The following is a 15,314-nucleotide window of genomic DNA, read 5'->3' on the forward strand; positions in this document are numbered from 1 at the left end:
CGCGGCGCCGCGGGTCCTCGTTAGCGGGAGTCGGGGAGCCAGCCGCTGGGCAGCCGGCGGGGCCGGGCCCGGAGCGAAGATGGAGGCCCCGCTGCGGCCCGCCGCGGACATCCTGCGCCGGAACCCGCAGCAGGACTACGAGCTCGTCCAGAGGGTCGGCAGCGGCACCTACGGGGACGTCTACAAGGTGAGGCCGGCCCCCAACGAGCCTTTCCCCCCTCCGGCCGGCCGGCTGCCGGAGTAGGGCCACTTGGAGGCCAAGTTTGGGAAGAGCGGAAGATGCCTCATTGTGGCATCTTGGAGATGGAGCCGCCGGCTCGTCTTCACGCGAGTGCAGACCGCCCTCGGTCCATGGCTTGCTCTCGCCGCTACCAGCCAGCAGATCCAGCCACACTTTGCAAAACCACCGTCTCTGTGTGTGTGTGTGTGTGTACGTGTGTTCAAGCTTCTGGACGGTATTGAGGAGACTTCCGATCTACTTAAGGAGTTGCCCTTAGAGATATTTTGTTGTAAGCATAGAAAAACGCTTCACGGAAGACAGCAGACTGGAAAGAGTGTTGACATTCAGACGTATGGGTTAGAAAACGAACAACTTGTTTTAAATGGGTGACTTTGACCGAAAAAGACATTGGAAATCTATGCCTAAATGTTTACGCGAAGGAAATTAACACTAGGTCAAAAGGACGTGTGTAAAAAACAAAATCCTCTGTAGGAAGAGGCTTTTCCTAGCAGAGGTTTCATCTGGTCTCATTGTGTCTGAGTGACGATTAAAAGATGACATAAACGTTCGTGTTTTTTTTTTTTGTAACATCTCAAATAAGAGTGTCCTTTTTAAAATACTCTTGAGCAATTTGAGACAAATTATTAGGATATGTTACTCTTAATTTAGGATTTTAAAAAATCAGGTGGAGACAAACCCAATTCCTATAAACCACGGAGGTCTTAAAGAGCCCATTGGAAGGCGATTTGAGGTTTCATTTATGTTCGATGTGCTCTCTTTCCAAATGGGTGCTGTGATGCAACTCGAATGAGTATTAAGGGAAATTGACTTTGAATTTTGCAACCACTTTGTTTATTGAATTTAATGATGATACAACTTAAATGACCCTGTTGTAAGGGAGTAATTAACCAGTAGATGCTGTTTTGGCACAGGTGGTAATATGGAAGGAAACCATCCCTTCTTCTTACTTAACTGCTTTTGTTTAGTTTGATCTGTTACTAATACAAGCCCACTATGGTGTATTATGCCACCGTTAGCCCTTTGATTCTACTTAGATGACCTGTAATGGAAAGTGGGATTTTTTTACTGGTTAAACAGGTTTTTTAGTCTTCTATAACCACTCTTCTAGGTATTAGGGCATTATATTATGAGCAAGGTTCTGGCAAAGTGGATAATCACGGAATCCTCTTTATGTAGTATTAAAAGTAAACACTTAATTGTTTATCCACGCATTACCCATTTTGGAGAATGACTTTCTTTCAAACAATGACATTTTCGATGATCCTTCTCAGTTCCACTCTAGTCATCATTGTACTATGACTTAACCTATGTCAGTTCAGCTCATCATGCCAATAATGGTGAAAATCCCCATTCTTGTGTTTTCTTATCTTTCTACTGTAAGAAAAATGCAAAGGAATGTTTGCCTCGCAAAGAATCCAATACTTCCACCTTCTTTCTGTATTGATATGCTATGGAAAACAACTCATTGAAACCAGATTTTATTCTTGCTTGGGAAAGCAAACAGTTATATTAAATGGCCAGGCAGTCCCTGCCTTTTCCCTGGCGGTTCCTTCCTGTATCACTTGTCCAGCCTCCAGACAGTAGATAGAAGAATGAGCATTTACCACTCTCCACCCTACCTCCACACCCGGCCCCCTACCCTCACACTCCTGCTCCCTCACCCTTGCATATAGAAATGCTTTCCATGCTAGGCCAGCTCTCACTTCTTAAACATCCTTAAGACACGTGTGGTGCCTTTCTCATGTTTCTTTGTTCTAATTACCTAGAAACACCTAATTCCATTTCCACCTGGTGCTATCCTGTTTGTCCCTGAAAGCCCAGCTCCTTCCTCTTAACCTTGCGGACCTCATTTCCTCTTAGTCTCCTCCCTCCCTTATTCTTGTCTAGGCTCACCTCACTGTTCCTCACAGTAAGAAGCATCCTAAAACCTTTGGGCCTTTGTTCTTGCTGTTGCCTCTGTCCAGTATGTCTTTACCAAGACCCCTTCCTTTTACACACTGCCCAGCTTCCTTTCCTACTTTATTATTTGCTCTCATCACCATCTAAAGTGATACTTTAGTTTTTCTCTTTTTTATTTATTGTCTAGCTCGATTCTTTATAATTCTCCACAAGGGCCAGGATTTTCAGGTTTTGTGTGTTTCTGTCTATAATAGTGCATAAAGTTATGCTTAGCCCAGCTAAGTACTTGGGGTTTGTACAATTCTTATCGCAATCCAGACGTACATCCATTGTGTCAAGCACATTTCTGCATTTGTTGCCATCATCATTCTCAAAACATTTGTCTTCTACTTGAGCCCTTGATATCGGCTCCTCATTTTCCCCCCTCCCTCCACACCCCCTCCCTCCTTCATGAACCCTTCATAATTCATAAATTATTATTTTGCCATATGTTACACTGTGCAGATCTGTTTTTGCTGATTGGAATTCTGTGGGGGAAAAATCTTCTGGGAAGTTACTTTATAGCATTTCAAATTTCAGTCATCCTACACAATTTTGTCAGTTTATATTTACTCCTTAATATGCCTAAAAAAGAGTGACATTGAAATTGTAGTCCTTGAGTTTTTTCTAGAGTGATCAGAATCATTTTGCTATTTATAGCTGTGTTTTTGATGAGCTGAAAATCCATGGATGTCTTAGAAGTATTTTCAATTGGTGACAGAAACTAGTAAAATCACAGCGAGCGAAAAATAATGCAAGTGAATCAGAGAGATCTTGTCAAACATCAATGTAGAAGGTCCCAGTGCAATCCTTTGGATTCATGATTTTATCTTAAAAGTAACACTTATTATATTAAATAATTCAAACAAGTAAGTGCAAAATGAAGACTAAGAGCCCCCTACTATCATCTTCCTTTCTTATCCCCTGTGATAACCAATGCTGGTTATCTAGATGTCACTCCAGAAACACTCTTTCAGTGCTCAAACATACACATCGTTTGAAATCGACTTGGTAAGACTGTATTGTATTCTTTTACTGGGTCTTCTCCATTTTGCAGTCAATATTCTAGCCAGATGTATCCCCCTACTTGTTTACCCCTAGGGCATCTTATAAAGCAGGGCTCTCCAATGGACTACAACTTTGAGATTATATATTATTTTACGTTCTCTGAAAGGACAGATCCTTTCTAAAGCGTCTTTGTTTCCTGAGAAACCCCAAGAGGGGAGAAAGCTCAACCTTTAACTAGCTGTTCCCTGATTGAAAGAAGAGGGGGCTATGATGGTTCTTTTAGTTGAATGGGGCAAGGTAGGGAGGTTGAGAGCAGGCCATGGTGAAGGGGGCAGAAACCCAAAAGAGAACACGAATGTGGCGGGAAATGGATGAAGAATGGAAGTTCAATTTGGCAGATTGTATTCGTAATTACTGCAGATTTTAAAATCTGCCAACAGGAAGGGGAAGTCTGGAGTTAGTACCTCTGTTAACAACACAGAGGGAGAGACTTTTCACTGGATTCTAAAAGAATGTAGGATGGCTTCCAGGTGAAAAAGATGGGGGGAAGATATTCCAGATGATGGGAATAATATGTGCAAACACATGGAGGCAGAAACAGTGATGAGCTTGAGAAATCTGCATTTGCAGTCTAGGTTTGGTATGACCAAGCTTGGGAGAGATGCTATAGATAGAGAACACTGGCTATTTTCTGGCAGGAAAAGTCCAGATAATGGAGCTTGTAGGTTAGGTCAAAGAATTTTTACTGTTTCCTACTGCTGAAGAAACACTTTAGCAGAGACTCTGGTGCTTTAGAGGATAGATTGATCAAAGTGGCTGGAAGTCTAGAGACCAATTATGAGTAATCCACATGAGAATTTATGCAAGCCTAGATTTAGGCATGGTACAGGACATGAAAGGATGAATTTGAGGAATTTATATCTCTAGGAAATGATCAAAATACTTGGCACTGATAGGTAAAACAAGTAACTAATGGCAATTGTAATTTTTGGCTAGGGACACTATATTAAGGCCACCGATAGAGTTAGGAAACACTGAATTTATGAGTCTTGGATTTTGTGCTTGATTTTGGACATAGGGAGTTTGCAAACATGTAAAAAAAATGCAACGCGGGTGTTGAGAGTTCTGGGCAGTGGATACAGGTTTAGGAGTAGTCATTATTTTATGGAGTGGTAACTCCAAAGTATATGTGAGGTCACCTAGGGAGAGATGGTAGGAGAATTGAGGAAAGACTACAGTCTCAGGAGGCTGGCATAACAAAATAATGTATTAATGGTATCTAAAAAGTATAAGGAAGTTCTTTTCATAAAAAGCAAGAATTCCAAGAGTTAGCTTTCATCCCCCGCCTCCGTTCCTCTTTCCTTATGTTTTGCAGTGAGGGTGGATTGATCTGTCCTTCCTTCATTAGTTCCCTTGTTTTTCAGATAAAGTCTTTAGAATAACTTGACTTAAGGCCCTGCCTTTCCTGACACTTGTCCCACTGAGCTCACTTCATTTCCTCATGCACTCTACTTTCTGTCTTTCAAGTTTGGGCAGGTACTGTTTCCTTTTCCTGGAATACTCTTTTTCTTTTTCTCCTCTATTTGTCTATCTTCTCTTCTTTCAGCATCCATTTTCCACTGAGTTTCACTGAATATACTCATTTCATTGAATATCCTATTCTTTTAAAAATTATATATTGTGAAATATTTATTTCTAATGACAAATCAATGAAATTTTGTCTTGAAGCATGATGTAGCATGGGTAACAGTCTTCATGCCAGGTACTCGTATGTGGGCAGACCCGCCTGGAGATGAGAGAGTAGTGTCTTGGTTTCTAAGACCATTGGAAATATGTGTTTTCCGATAGTCTTAGGCGACCCCTGTGAGAGGGTCGGGACCCACAGGTTGAGAACTGCTGCTTTAGAACCGTAGGCTGTGGTAGGCAGTGATTTTATATTCCTGTTCTTCTGGAGGGAAAAAATCTGGAGTCATAAAAACACGGATCCAGTCTTTACCACATACTATACTGTCTAGGATACACCACTTCTTTAAGCCTAAATTTTTACATCTGTAAAATGGAGATGCCGCTATTTACCACAGAGTTATTCTGGAAAATAATATATAACCTCTTGAATCCAGCTTAGCATCAAAGGACCTTGGTGGTGTAGTGGTAAAAAGAGGCTGCCAACCACAAGGTCAGCGTTTGAAGCCCCTGGGGTGAGGAGGGAAGACTTTCTGCTTCATCAACGATTTATAGCCTTCTAAAGCCACAGGGCCTCCTAAACCCCTGTCCTATAGGGTGGGTCTGAGTCAGACTAGACTGGATGGCAATCAGTTGACAGCCCAGCAGTATAGTATACTGTAGTATAGTAGGTTCTGATTGAAATCCACTTTGTCTTGGGCTGTGCTTCCTCTAAAAGAGCCCGGGTGATACAGTAGCCTAAGAGTAGGGCTAAAGTTTCAAACCCCCTAAAGGTTGGGGGTTTGAACCCGGCAGCTGATTCACAGGGAAAACATCTTTTTACAGTCTTCAATCAAGATTTACAGCCTTGGACATTCTGTGAAGCTGTTCTACCATCTGTAAGGTCATTGTGAGTTCGTAGTGGGTTTGGTTTGGTTGGCTTTCACTGTATTTGGTCGCCTTTGAAAGAGCAGCGTGGTCTGAGGCGTCTCCTCTGGTATTGCCAGGGGCTGGCCAATTCCCAGGGGAACCCAAGCTAGCCCTTCATAGCTCAGCCGCCAGGGACCCAACCAGGCACTGGGACCTCAGCGTGACATTACAACAGTTAACCCCACCTCTTTTCAAATATCCTATTCTTTAGATTAGATAATGTCTATCTGTTGTACTATGGAGGTGGAGGTGCCAGCCCCCCCCCCCCACTAATCATGGGTTCAGTAAGCACAATTGTACGGTTGAGATGTATATATATTATATTTAAGTCATCGAGAGCATGAGAGATAAAAGAGATAATACAATAATGGAGTCAGAGACATTTCATGGTAGCAATGCTCACCTCAGCCCCGCTTGGTGTTCCACGTGGAGAGAGCTCCTGGGAGCGAGAGCAGGAGAGAGAGCCCCAAGTTTATTGCTAACCAAGGGTTATATCTCCTTCGGGGGTCATGATTACAGGTAACCACATGTCACAGGAAGGGGCAGTACAATACGCATACACATCATAGGAAGGGGATGTATGATAGGCATAAGCATGACAGGAAGGGGATGAGCTAGAGGTGTGACCATAGGAATAGGAGGGACTAGGGGTATACACGTGACAAGATGGGTGGACCCTAGATTCATGATGGTGACCTAACCTTGGTCATCCTAGGGCAGGTTTGACCTCTCTGGTGTCTCCTACAAGGAAACAGACAACTACTATCCTTATCAGAAGGGAGTGGGCCCTGCTTGTTATGGTATAAACAGTGGTGTCTGCTTGGTCTAGATGGCTGATAGCTCTTAGAGAGAATGACCCCTGATCTACTGATGACCTCCAAGTGTATAGTCATTCGCAAGCAGCTAAGTTTGGCATATATCTGGGGGAGACAACTTGGGAGAAATCCTTCTGTTTCCCACAATTTCCCCCTTTTGTTTTATATATAAAATTCAAAAGAGCCACAGTGGCTACATGGTTATTTTCTATACACTGAAAGCTGTCGGGGCAAAACTTCATGATCCAATTAATATAGCCAAAAATGGTAAACGTTTTGAGCCCAGGCATGGAAGATAAAGTCCCCCTGTGTACATTTTCTATTGGAGGAAGGTATGAGAGGGGCTAGATGCCGCGGCGGGAAGAAAACGAGCAAATAGGAATGTCTGCTCCTATAGGGAGAATGAATCAACCATGTGCTTACCTTAAGGCAGCACAGCGTGAAGGGAGAAACTGGAAATGATAGACTACCGCAGGAAAATGTACTCGGACTATATCTCCAACTACCAGAGTGGCGGTCTTCCAGATTCCCTCCGTACCAGTCAGGGAATAAGTCCCAGTTCTATTTCCTTTGGTGGTAGTATTCCACAATCTGTGTTTTCATAGATCTTTATATTTTTCTTGACATGATACTCTTCACTCTCCATAGTTGCTGATCAGTGAATGAGAACAGGGTCCTGGTGCTTACCACTGAATCAGCTCCTCTAGCCTAATGCTTAGCACATTGTTTGTGCTCAGTAGATACGTTGAAGGACTGAGTGACCAACATAATGGTCGTTTAATGAAGGGATGGGAAAGGAGACAGAGCAGTTGAATGGTAAGAGAGGAAGTAGAAAGAAACAAGTTTTCTTTTAAGTAACTTTGCTATGAAGGGCTCAAGAAATGAGGCACACAGTGTTTCAGAAACCCCCAATCCCGGTTTCTATTTTTCCTTTGTTGAGACTGAGTGATGACAGCAGTCCCTTATCATTCTTTAAGTTTATCTTATTACCCAAGTGACCAATGAGGGTTGTGAAATTTAGAGAAAGAATTCAAGGAATTCCTTAGAGAAGGGAACTAAGAGAAAATTTGAGAAGTGGAGACTTTGGAAAGGAGAATAGAAAAAGGATAGGATGGACAGGTTGGGGGACAAATGCATGCCCACCTCCCTTTCCTCCCTTTCTTATATCTAAAAAGAGTCTTTTGTGTTCATTCCCAGCCCCAGGCATTTCCCTGTGAGCACTGTTGAGGGACAATGATGAATGGGATGTCGGTGTGCATAAGACTGGGTTATGCCATAGTCAGTAGTGTGTGTGTGTGTGTGTGTGTGTGTGTGTCTGCGCGCGCGTACCCCAGACACTGTTGTGGGGCCTTGGAATACAAGCAGTCAAAATGAAGAAAGATTCTTACCCCTGTGAAACTTAAACATTTTAGTCCTGGATAGAAAGACAGTAAAGGATAAATAAGTTGTGCAGGACTTTAGAACACAATGAAAACTGTGAATAAAGAAAAAGCATAACAGGTTCAGGGGAGATAGGAATGCCAGAATGGATGGGAGAGGCAGGTTAGAGAGTTATATAAAAATGGTCAGGAAAAAAATTTTTTTTTAAATGGTCAAGCTCGGCCTCATTGAGAAGTTTAGATTTGAGCAAAAACTTAAAGAAGGTGAGTTTGCCAACTGGACATCTTTGTAATCAAAGGCTTAAATTTCTCTCTTATCTTATTGGACTGAACCAGCTTCTACAGTGAAATGGTAAGTTTAGGGCAGGAAGTAGAGCTAAGGCACAAAGCTTGCCATTTTCACAGCTCAGTGGTTGGTACAAGACCACAGTTATGATTTTTAATTAACTTAGATTCAGCAATTGGTTGTAGGTTACCAGTTCCTGTGCCATGTTTTAAAAGTGTGGTTTTGTGAGTGGAGATGGATAGGTAGCTGCTCTTCCAGGGGTGTGTCTCTCCACCAGTGCGCTCTGATCTTCAAGGCGGAGCCTCTCGGTGCCCAGTGGTCACCCCAAATGAGTGTCTGCTCGTTATTTCTATAGCAGTTGACATCAAAACATCACCCACTTCCTTGTTTTATGAAGTGAGGGAGTTTAACTTGATCTCTTCTGTGACCTAGTAGTCAAACGCTGAGAGACTTTTCATGTCAGGGTAAAAGGGAGCAAAAAACTTGGGGAAACTGGTTAACAACAGAAAATAAAAGACTATGGTTCAAGTTTTTATTAAAAATTATATTCAATTTTAAAATGAGAGCTATTTTATTGCAAGTTTATCCATTGTAGATTATGCTAAATATTGTAGAAGGTTATTGTGAAAGTAAAGCATGAAGTGTTACTATTATGTATGTTTAGTATTTTACAAATCACTTCACTAAAACCTTTAGTTTTTTGTTGTTGTTGTTTTTATAGAAGCCTCTTTAATAACTCTTAAACAGGACAAACATAAGACATAGACAAATCATCAGGAAGGAGGAGAGAGACCATCAGCATGAGGCCATAATGGTGTCCAGAAGATTCGTGGCCACACTGCTCATTATAGAAAATAGAGCACAAAGGAAATTCATTGTAAAGTCATGATCAGCAGTAGCTCAATTCGTCACCATCTCAGGCAGGATGATGGAAGTGAAAAGGGACCATGATTGGGATATATACACTATTACAAATTAGAGACGTTTACAAGATTGGTTCTGGGTCGTTTAGGTTACAATGACCTGTGTGTTAGACATGACAGTGTGGCTCTGGTACTTCAGTTTTCATTAGAGGCATTCCCAGGTAAGTCTGAAGTCAAGAGCAGCCCTCACTGGGCTGCTTAGGGGAGCAGTAACAATTCACTTTCAAATACATTCTTCTTGAAGGAAAAACTTTTAACATTGCCTGGTTAATAGCCCAAACTCCCTCCTTGGAGGCTGAATTTATGTCAAGGCTCCAAATGGAGTGGGTTCCCACTGTAAAACATAACCTTGTGCAAGACTAGTGTTTGGCATTTAAGTTTTACTAATAGTATAATCAAATAGAGAAGAGAGCTATAGATATGGATGTAAATATATACTGATAGCAATGCCGATCTCCATTCCATTTTTAGGATTAATTTTTATCAACTATTTAGTACTGATTTTTTTTCTTCCTGTTCATAAGTAGGCTGATTTTGTGACTACCTGGAAAAAAATACACACACACAAAATAATGCAGATATTGTTAATACATTAATCTCTGGACTATGACTGGGGACACATTATTTTAAAACACCTTCTTGCTTTCACAGAAATGTGAAAACTGTAGGTCTTAAAAGTCTTTCCAGCTTGGTGATGATACACATAAAACCGTCTTATCTTGAGTGCAAATAGCAATTCAAATTCCAAAATGACTTGTGAAGAGCCTCAACCTTGGGCTTAAAATGCGTCTAGTTAGAGCCCTGGTTCTGATTATGTACATAAGTTCAGGATTTTCACTTCAACCATCATTTCTACTATTTTTGAACAAGACAAATGAGATAGAGGGGAGAATTATTTAAGCATTTTTGGCTATTTATTTATTTATTTTAGTTTTGCTTTCAGAATTTACAAAAGTTTCAGTACTAAGTTGTGGTTTCCGACCAAGTTCACAGGAAGAGAAACATGAAGTCTATTAAAAATGCTATTTGTGCTTTTTAGCTCTTGGTCAGTTTGAGAACTCGGCTCCAGATCAGATGGTAGCTTGGTACAGGTACTTCCGCTTTGGCCATATTGGACAGCTTTGAGTATTTCTACGTTTTAGGGTCTTATTAGAAGGCTTTCTAGTTCTGTGTGAAGTATGATTTAAGATAAAGTGTAGATAGTGTTCTGAAAAGAAAAAGATGGGTTTAGACCTAATCGAAGGATCTTTCTGTGAAATATCATCATCTCCCACAGAGATCTCGGAGATGATGTAGAAAGCCAGGCTGCGTGCCAGGCTTGTCCTTGGAGGTGTTTGGGCCCATGAGTCATATTAGTCCCCACCTTCCAGCATTTTTATAAAAATGAAATCGGATTAAAATGACTAAGAGTGACTCATGGTTGTGTAGCCATTTCATAATCAGTATACTACTTCTTCCTCACAGTAATCCCATGAAGCAGATTGGTCAGATGATAAAATGATCTCCATTTACCCAACAAGAAACTATTTCCCCAAGGTCTTACGGTTAATAGGTGGCACTTATATAAGGACTTGACTTCATATCCTGTTTTCACACTCTGGGTCTCTTCCACTATACCAAACCACCTCAGGGCTACATCTTTTCATTCACCACTGTCTACACATAATACTTAACACATTGCCGAGCACATAGTTAACTGTACAAAATTATGGTCAGATGAAGATTGGCAGCCTCATCTCTGTGCTGAGTGGTATGGAATGCTATTGATTGCTTTGTATAAGCATGTAGTCTTGAAGGCTGGGCACCGGTTCGCAGGGGCACTCCTTCCTGGTGACTTCCCAGGTCATTACTCTTCCCTTTATGTAGCCCAGGCTTAATTTGCATTTATTATAGGGATGACTTTGTGAATAGCCACCCTACAATACAAATAGCTAAAAACAGAGATATCCCTAGTTTGGGTAGTTGGACATCCTTTTGCTGCCCCTTCTTGAGCTTTAGATTTATCGTTATTGTTACCTAGAATAACTGAGCACCTTAGATCTGGTTCTGTATAAATTAAAGTACTAGTTCCTTCTGTTTGCTTCCTAATTGAAGGTAACCAGGACTTCCTGAGGAGGATCGTGTCTTCCATGTTTGTCCTGTGAACTGCGGTGTGACTTCTCACACATATACATCATCCCCCTCTTTTTTAGAATGCATTTTACCTTTTTTTAAATAAACATTTGCTGTTGAGTCAATTCCAACTTATGGCAACCTCACATTTATCACAGTAGAACTGTACCCTGCAGTTTCTTCTTTTTTCCCCATTAAAGAAACTTTTTAATGTAAATTAGGTGAAAGCTCACAGTCTATTATCAGTTTACATTCAGCATTCGTACACATTTTGCTTCAATGCATCCATTACAATGCTTTCAATGTACTGTTACTTACTCCACTTCCTCTGTTTCCTGTTTCATTTCCTCCTTTCTTAACCCTCTTAACTTTGCCCTTGGTAAATGCTGCTCTTTTGTTATCTCAAATGATTGATTATTCTAACATGAGCATAAGTTTAGTTTCCCACCTGAAGGGTGACTAAGGGCCATGGTTTGGGAATTCCTGTCACTGTGTCTCTGACCAGTAAGCCAGATCTCTTATGATTTTGAGTTCTGTTCCACATTTACTCTCACTATACTCTTCAGAGCCCTTTTTACTGGTAGCCAGGTACTTTCTCAATCTGGTCTTTAGGTTGTAGAGATTGATGTTTGCATGGCCCATTGAGCCCAGTAGACTGTTTCCACGACTCTAGATTTTCATCGTTCTTCTTTCCTTAGGGTGGAGAGAGACCAACAGTTGAGCTTCAGATGGCGGTTCACAAGCTGTTAAGACCCCAGTCATTATTCACCAAAATAGGAGGCAGAACCTTGTCTTTGTGAACTATATTGTGCCAGTTGACTTTGGTGTTCCCCACAAGACAGGTCCTGGGCCCCCAGGCCCAGTGACTCATTCCCTCAATGTATTTGGTTATATCTAGAACGTTTTCATAACTTTGCCTCTTGTGTGCTCCACCACATTCATGGATATAGTTACAGCAAAGATAAATAAAATCTCAAAAAAGCAAACTCACAGTCATTGGGTCAGTTCTGACTCATAGCAACCCTATAGAGCAGGGTAGAACTCACCTTGTGTGTTTCTGAGACTAACTCTTAACGGGAGTATAAAAACTCTTTCTCCCATGGAGTGGCTGGTGTTTTTGAACTGCTGACCTTGTCAGCAGTCCAAGCTGTAATTAACTATGCCACCAGGTTGCGTAATACAAAGGTAAATACACATATACAAATATTTTCTGTCAAATCTGCTTATTATCCTTGGGTATCCTTCTGCTCAGAAGCCCCAGTGGTATAGTGGTACAAGATGGGCTGGGATCCAAAAGGTCGGTAGTACAAACCCACCAGCCATTCCTTGGGAGAAAGATGGGCTTTCTACTCCTGTACACAGTTAGCATATCCAAAACACTGGGGCAGTTCTACCCTGCTTTATAAGGTCAATATGAGTTGGTTTGATGACAGCGAGTTTGGTTTGGATAGCTCTACTCTCGTTCACAACCTTTACCATCTTGCTTCCCCCATTTTGACCCTTTTATCAAAATCAAGAATCCAGTGCAAACATAAAGTAATATATATATATATATATATATATCGTTTTATTGAGGGCTCATACAGCTCTTATCACAGTCCATACATACATCCATTGTGTCAAGCACATTTGGACATTTGTTGCCATCATCATTTTCAAGCATTTTTCTCTACTTGAGCCCTTGGTATCAGCTCCTCATTTTTTCCCCCTTTCCCTCATGAATCCTTGATAATTTATAAATTATTATTTTTCATGTCTTACACTGACCGATGTCTCCCTTCACCTACTTTTCTGTTGTCTGCCCCCCTGGGAGAGGTTATATGTAGATCATTGTGATCAGCTACCCTTTTTCCCCCCACCTTACCCTTACCCTCCTGGTATCAGTACTCTCATTGTTGGTCCTGAAGGGTTTATCTGTCTGGATTCCCTGTGTTTCCAGCTCTTATTTGTACTCGCGTACATGCTCGGGTCTAGTCAGATTTGTAAGGTAGAATTGAGTTCATGATAGTAGAGGGAGGGGGGGAACATTAAAAAACTAGAGGAAAGTTGTATGTTTCATTGGTGCTATACTGTACCCTGATTGGCTCATCTCTTCCTTGTGACCTTCTGTAAGGGGATGTCCAATTTTCTAAAGATGGGCTTTGGGTTTCCACTCTGTACTCCTCCTCATTCACAATGATAGGATTTTTTGTTCTGGATCTTTAATGCCTGATACCTGATCCCATTGATACCTCATGATCACACAGGCTGGTGTGCTTCTTCTATGTGGGCTTTGTTGCTTCTCAGCTAGATGGCTGCTTGTTTATCTTCAAGCCTTTAAGCCCAGACGCTATATCTTTTGATAGCTGGCACCATTACTTTTCTTCACCACATTTGCTTAAGCACCCATTTTTGTCTTCAGCAATCATGTCAGGGAAGGTGAGCATCACGGAGTGCCAGGTTATTAGAACACAGTGTTCTTGTATTGAGGGATACTTGAGTAGAGGCCCAATGTCTGTCTGCTACCTTAATACTTAACATATAAATATATGTCCATAGCTATATTTCCCTATCCTTATATATAAATGTAGTTACATGTGTACGTGCCTGTATTTAGGCCTTTATAAATAGAGTTCTTACCTCTATTTCCTTTTACTTTTATCTTGTCCCACTATCATGTTTGGCCTTCATTCAGATTTCAGTAATTTCTCTTGGTTACATTGCCCTTGATCAAGCCCTACTAGGCAACCTGTGCCCTCCTCCCCATCAATTTTAGATCATAAAGTAATATATTTTAAAAGACATAACTTTCAGTGAATTATTGTTTAACTTTTGTATTTTAAGCTTTTTTGCTTTTAAATATAGTAGGGGTTGGAGATGCTTGTGTCTCTTACCGGTTTTCTTTACATTAAACATTCTTCCTACAGATCCATGGGTGGGACCTACCTTCTTATCTTTGCCTCTTTCCTCAGTGTAGGTAGCTTTCTTTTTTATCTTTTCTTAACAAATCCAGGGGCAAGGGAACAAGGAATGACCTATCACTGTTATCATGATACTTCAGAATATGTCTTGAAATGTTCTTTTTAATGATGAATGCAACCTGTTTCTCTTTATTTTGTCAGTGTTTCCATAATAGAGCACACGGTAGTCCACAAAAGGTTCACAATGACTAGGCCATTTCAGCTTGCTAATGCCAGGATATCGATTTAAAAGTGCTCAATTTCATTTTTGGCAGCTTCCATTTTTCCTTAATTCATATTTTGTGCATTCCATGTTCTGATTATTAATGGATGTTTGCAACTGTTCTCATTTTGAGTTCCATGTTAGCAAATAGAGATCCCAAAGGCCTTCCTCCAACTGCATCATTAAGATCTACTTTATTTTGATAAGACAGCTTTTGAGTGCTTTCCAAACAGAGGGCCTCCTCTTCCAACACTGTTGGACAGTGTTCTGTTGTCCTCCATGAGGTTTTCATTGGTGGATTGTTGGAAATAAATTGCCATCCTTGCCTACTTCCTAGTCTGTCTTACTCTGGAAACTGCTGAACCTCTGCACCACGGAGAACCTACTGGCATTTAAAATACTAGTGCTATAGCTTCCAACATCTTATAATATCTTAATACATGCTAAGTTAATTTCTGAACTGCCAATGTTTTCTCCTATCTTTACACTAATGCCTGGAACTCTGCCATAGTTCATTCTCCCTATGCATTGCCAGAAAGCCTTACATTAAGCCACAGTATTCTCTGGGCCTCTTAGATTGGATTCAGAACTCCCACTTTTTTTTTAAGATCATTTTATTGGAGGCTCTTACAGCTTTTATAACAATCCATACATCCATTATATCAAACATGTTTGTACATATGTTGCCATTATTTTCTAAAGATTTAATTTATATTTGAATCCTTGGTATCAGCACCCCCGCCCTGCCTCCCACCATTGCGACCCCTTAATAACTTATAATTATTGTTTTCATATCTTACAGTGACTGCTTTTACCCTTGATTCATGGTTTCTGTTGTTCATCCCCCTGGGGGGGGGG

The 15,314-nt window shown here is 41.0% G+C and overlaps 1 protein-coding gene across 1 annotated transcript in view; it reads left to right on the top strand.

Annotated features, from left to right (window-relative positions):
- Window positions 1-79: 79 nt before the first annotated feature.
- The window catches only part of MAP4K5 (mitogen-activated protein kinase kinase kinase kinase 5), a 124,296-nt gene continuing 109,061 nt past the window's right edge, over window positions 80-15,314 (top strand). Inside the window, exon 1 of the mRNA XM_045288008.1 lies at window positions 80-187. Within this exon, the coding sequence (XP_045143943.1) occupies window positions 80-187 (108 nt within the window). The remainder of the gene's footprint in view (window positions 188-15,314) is intronic.

The sequence above is a fragment of the Echinops telfairi genome, unplaced genomic scaffold (assembly GCF_000313985.2).
Source record: "Echinops telfairi isolate 266 unplaced genomic scaffold, ASM31398v2 ScPeMD7_18;HRSCAF=68, whole genome shotgun sequence".
Classification (NCBI taxonomy): Eukaryota; Metazoa; Chordata; class Mammalia; order Afrosoricida; family Tenrecidae; genus Echinops; species Echinops telfairi.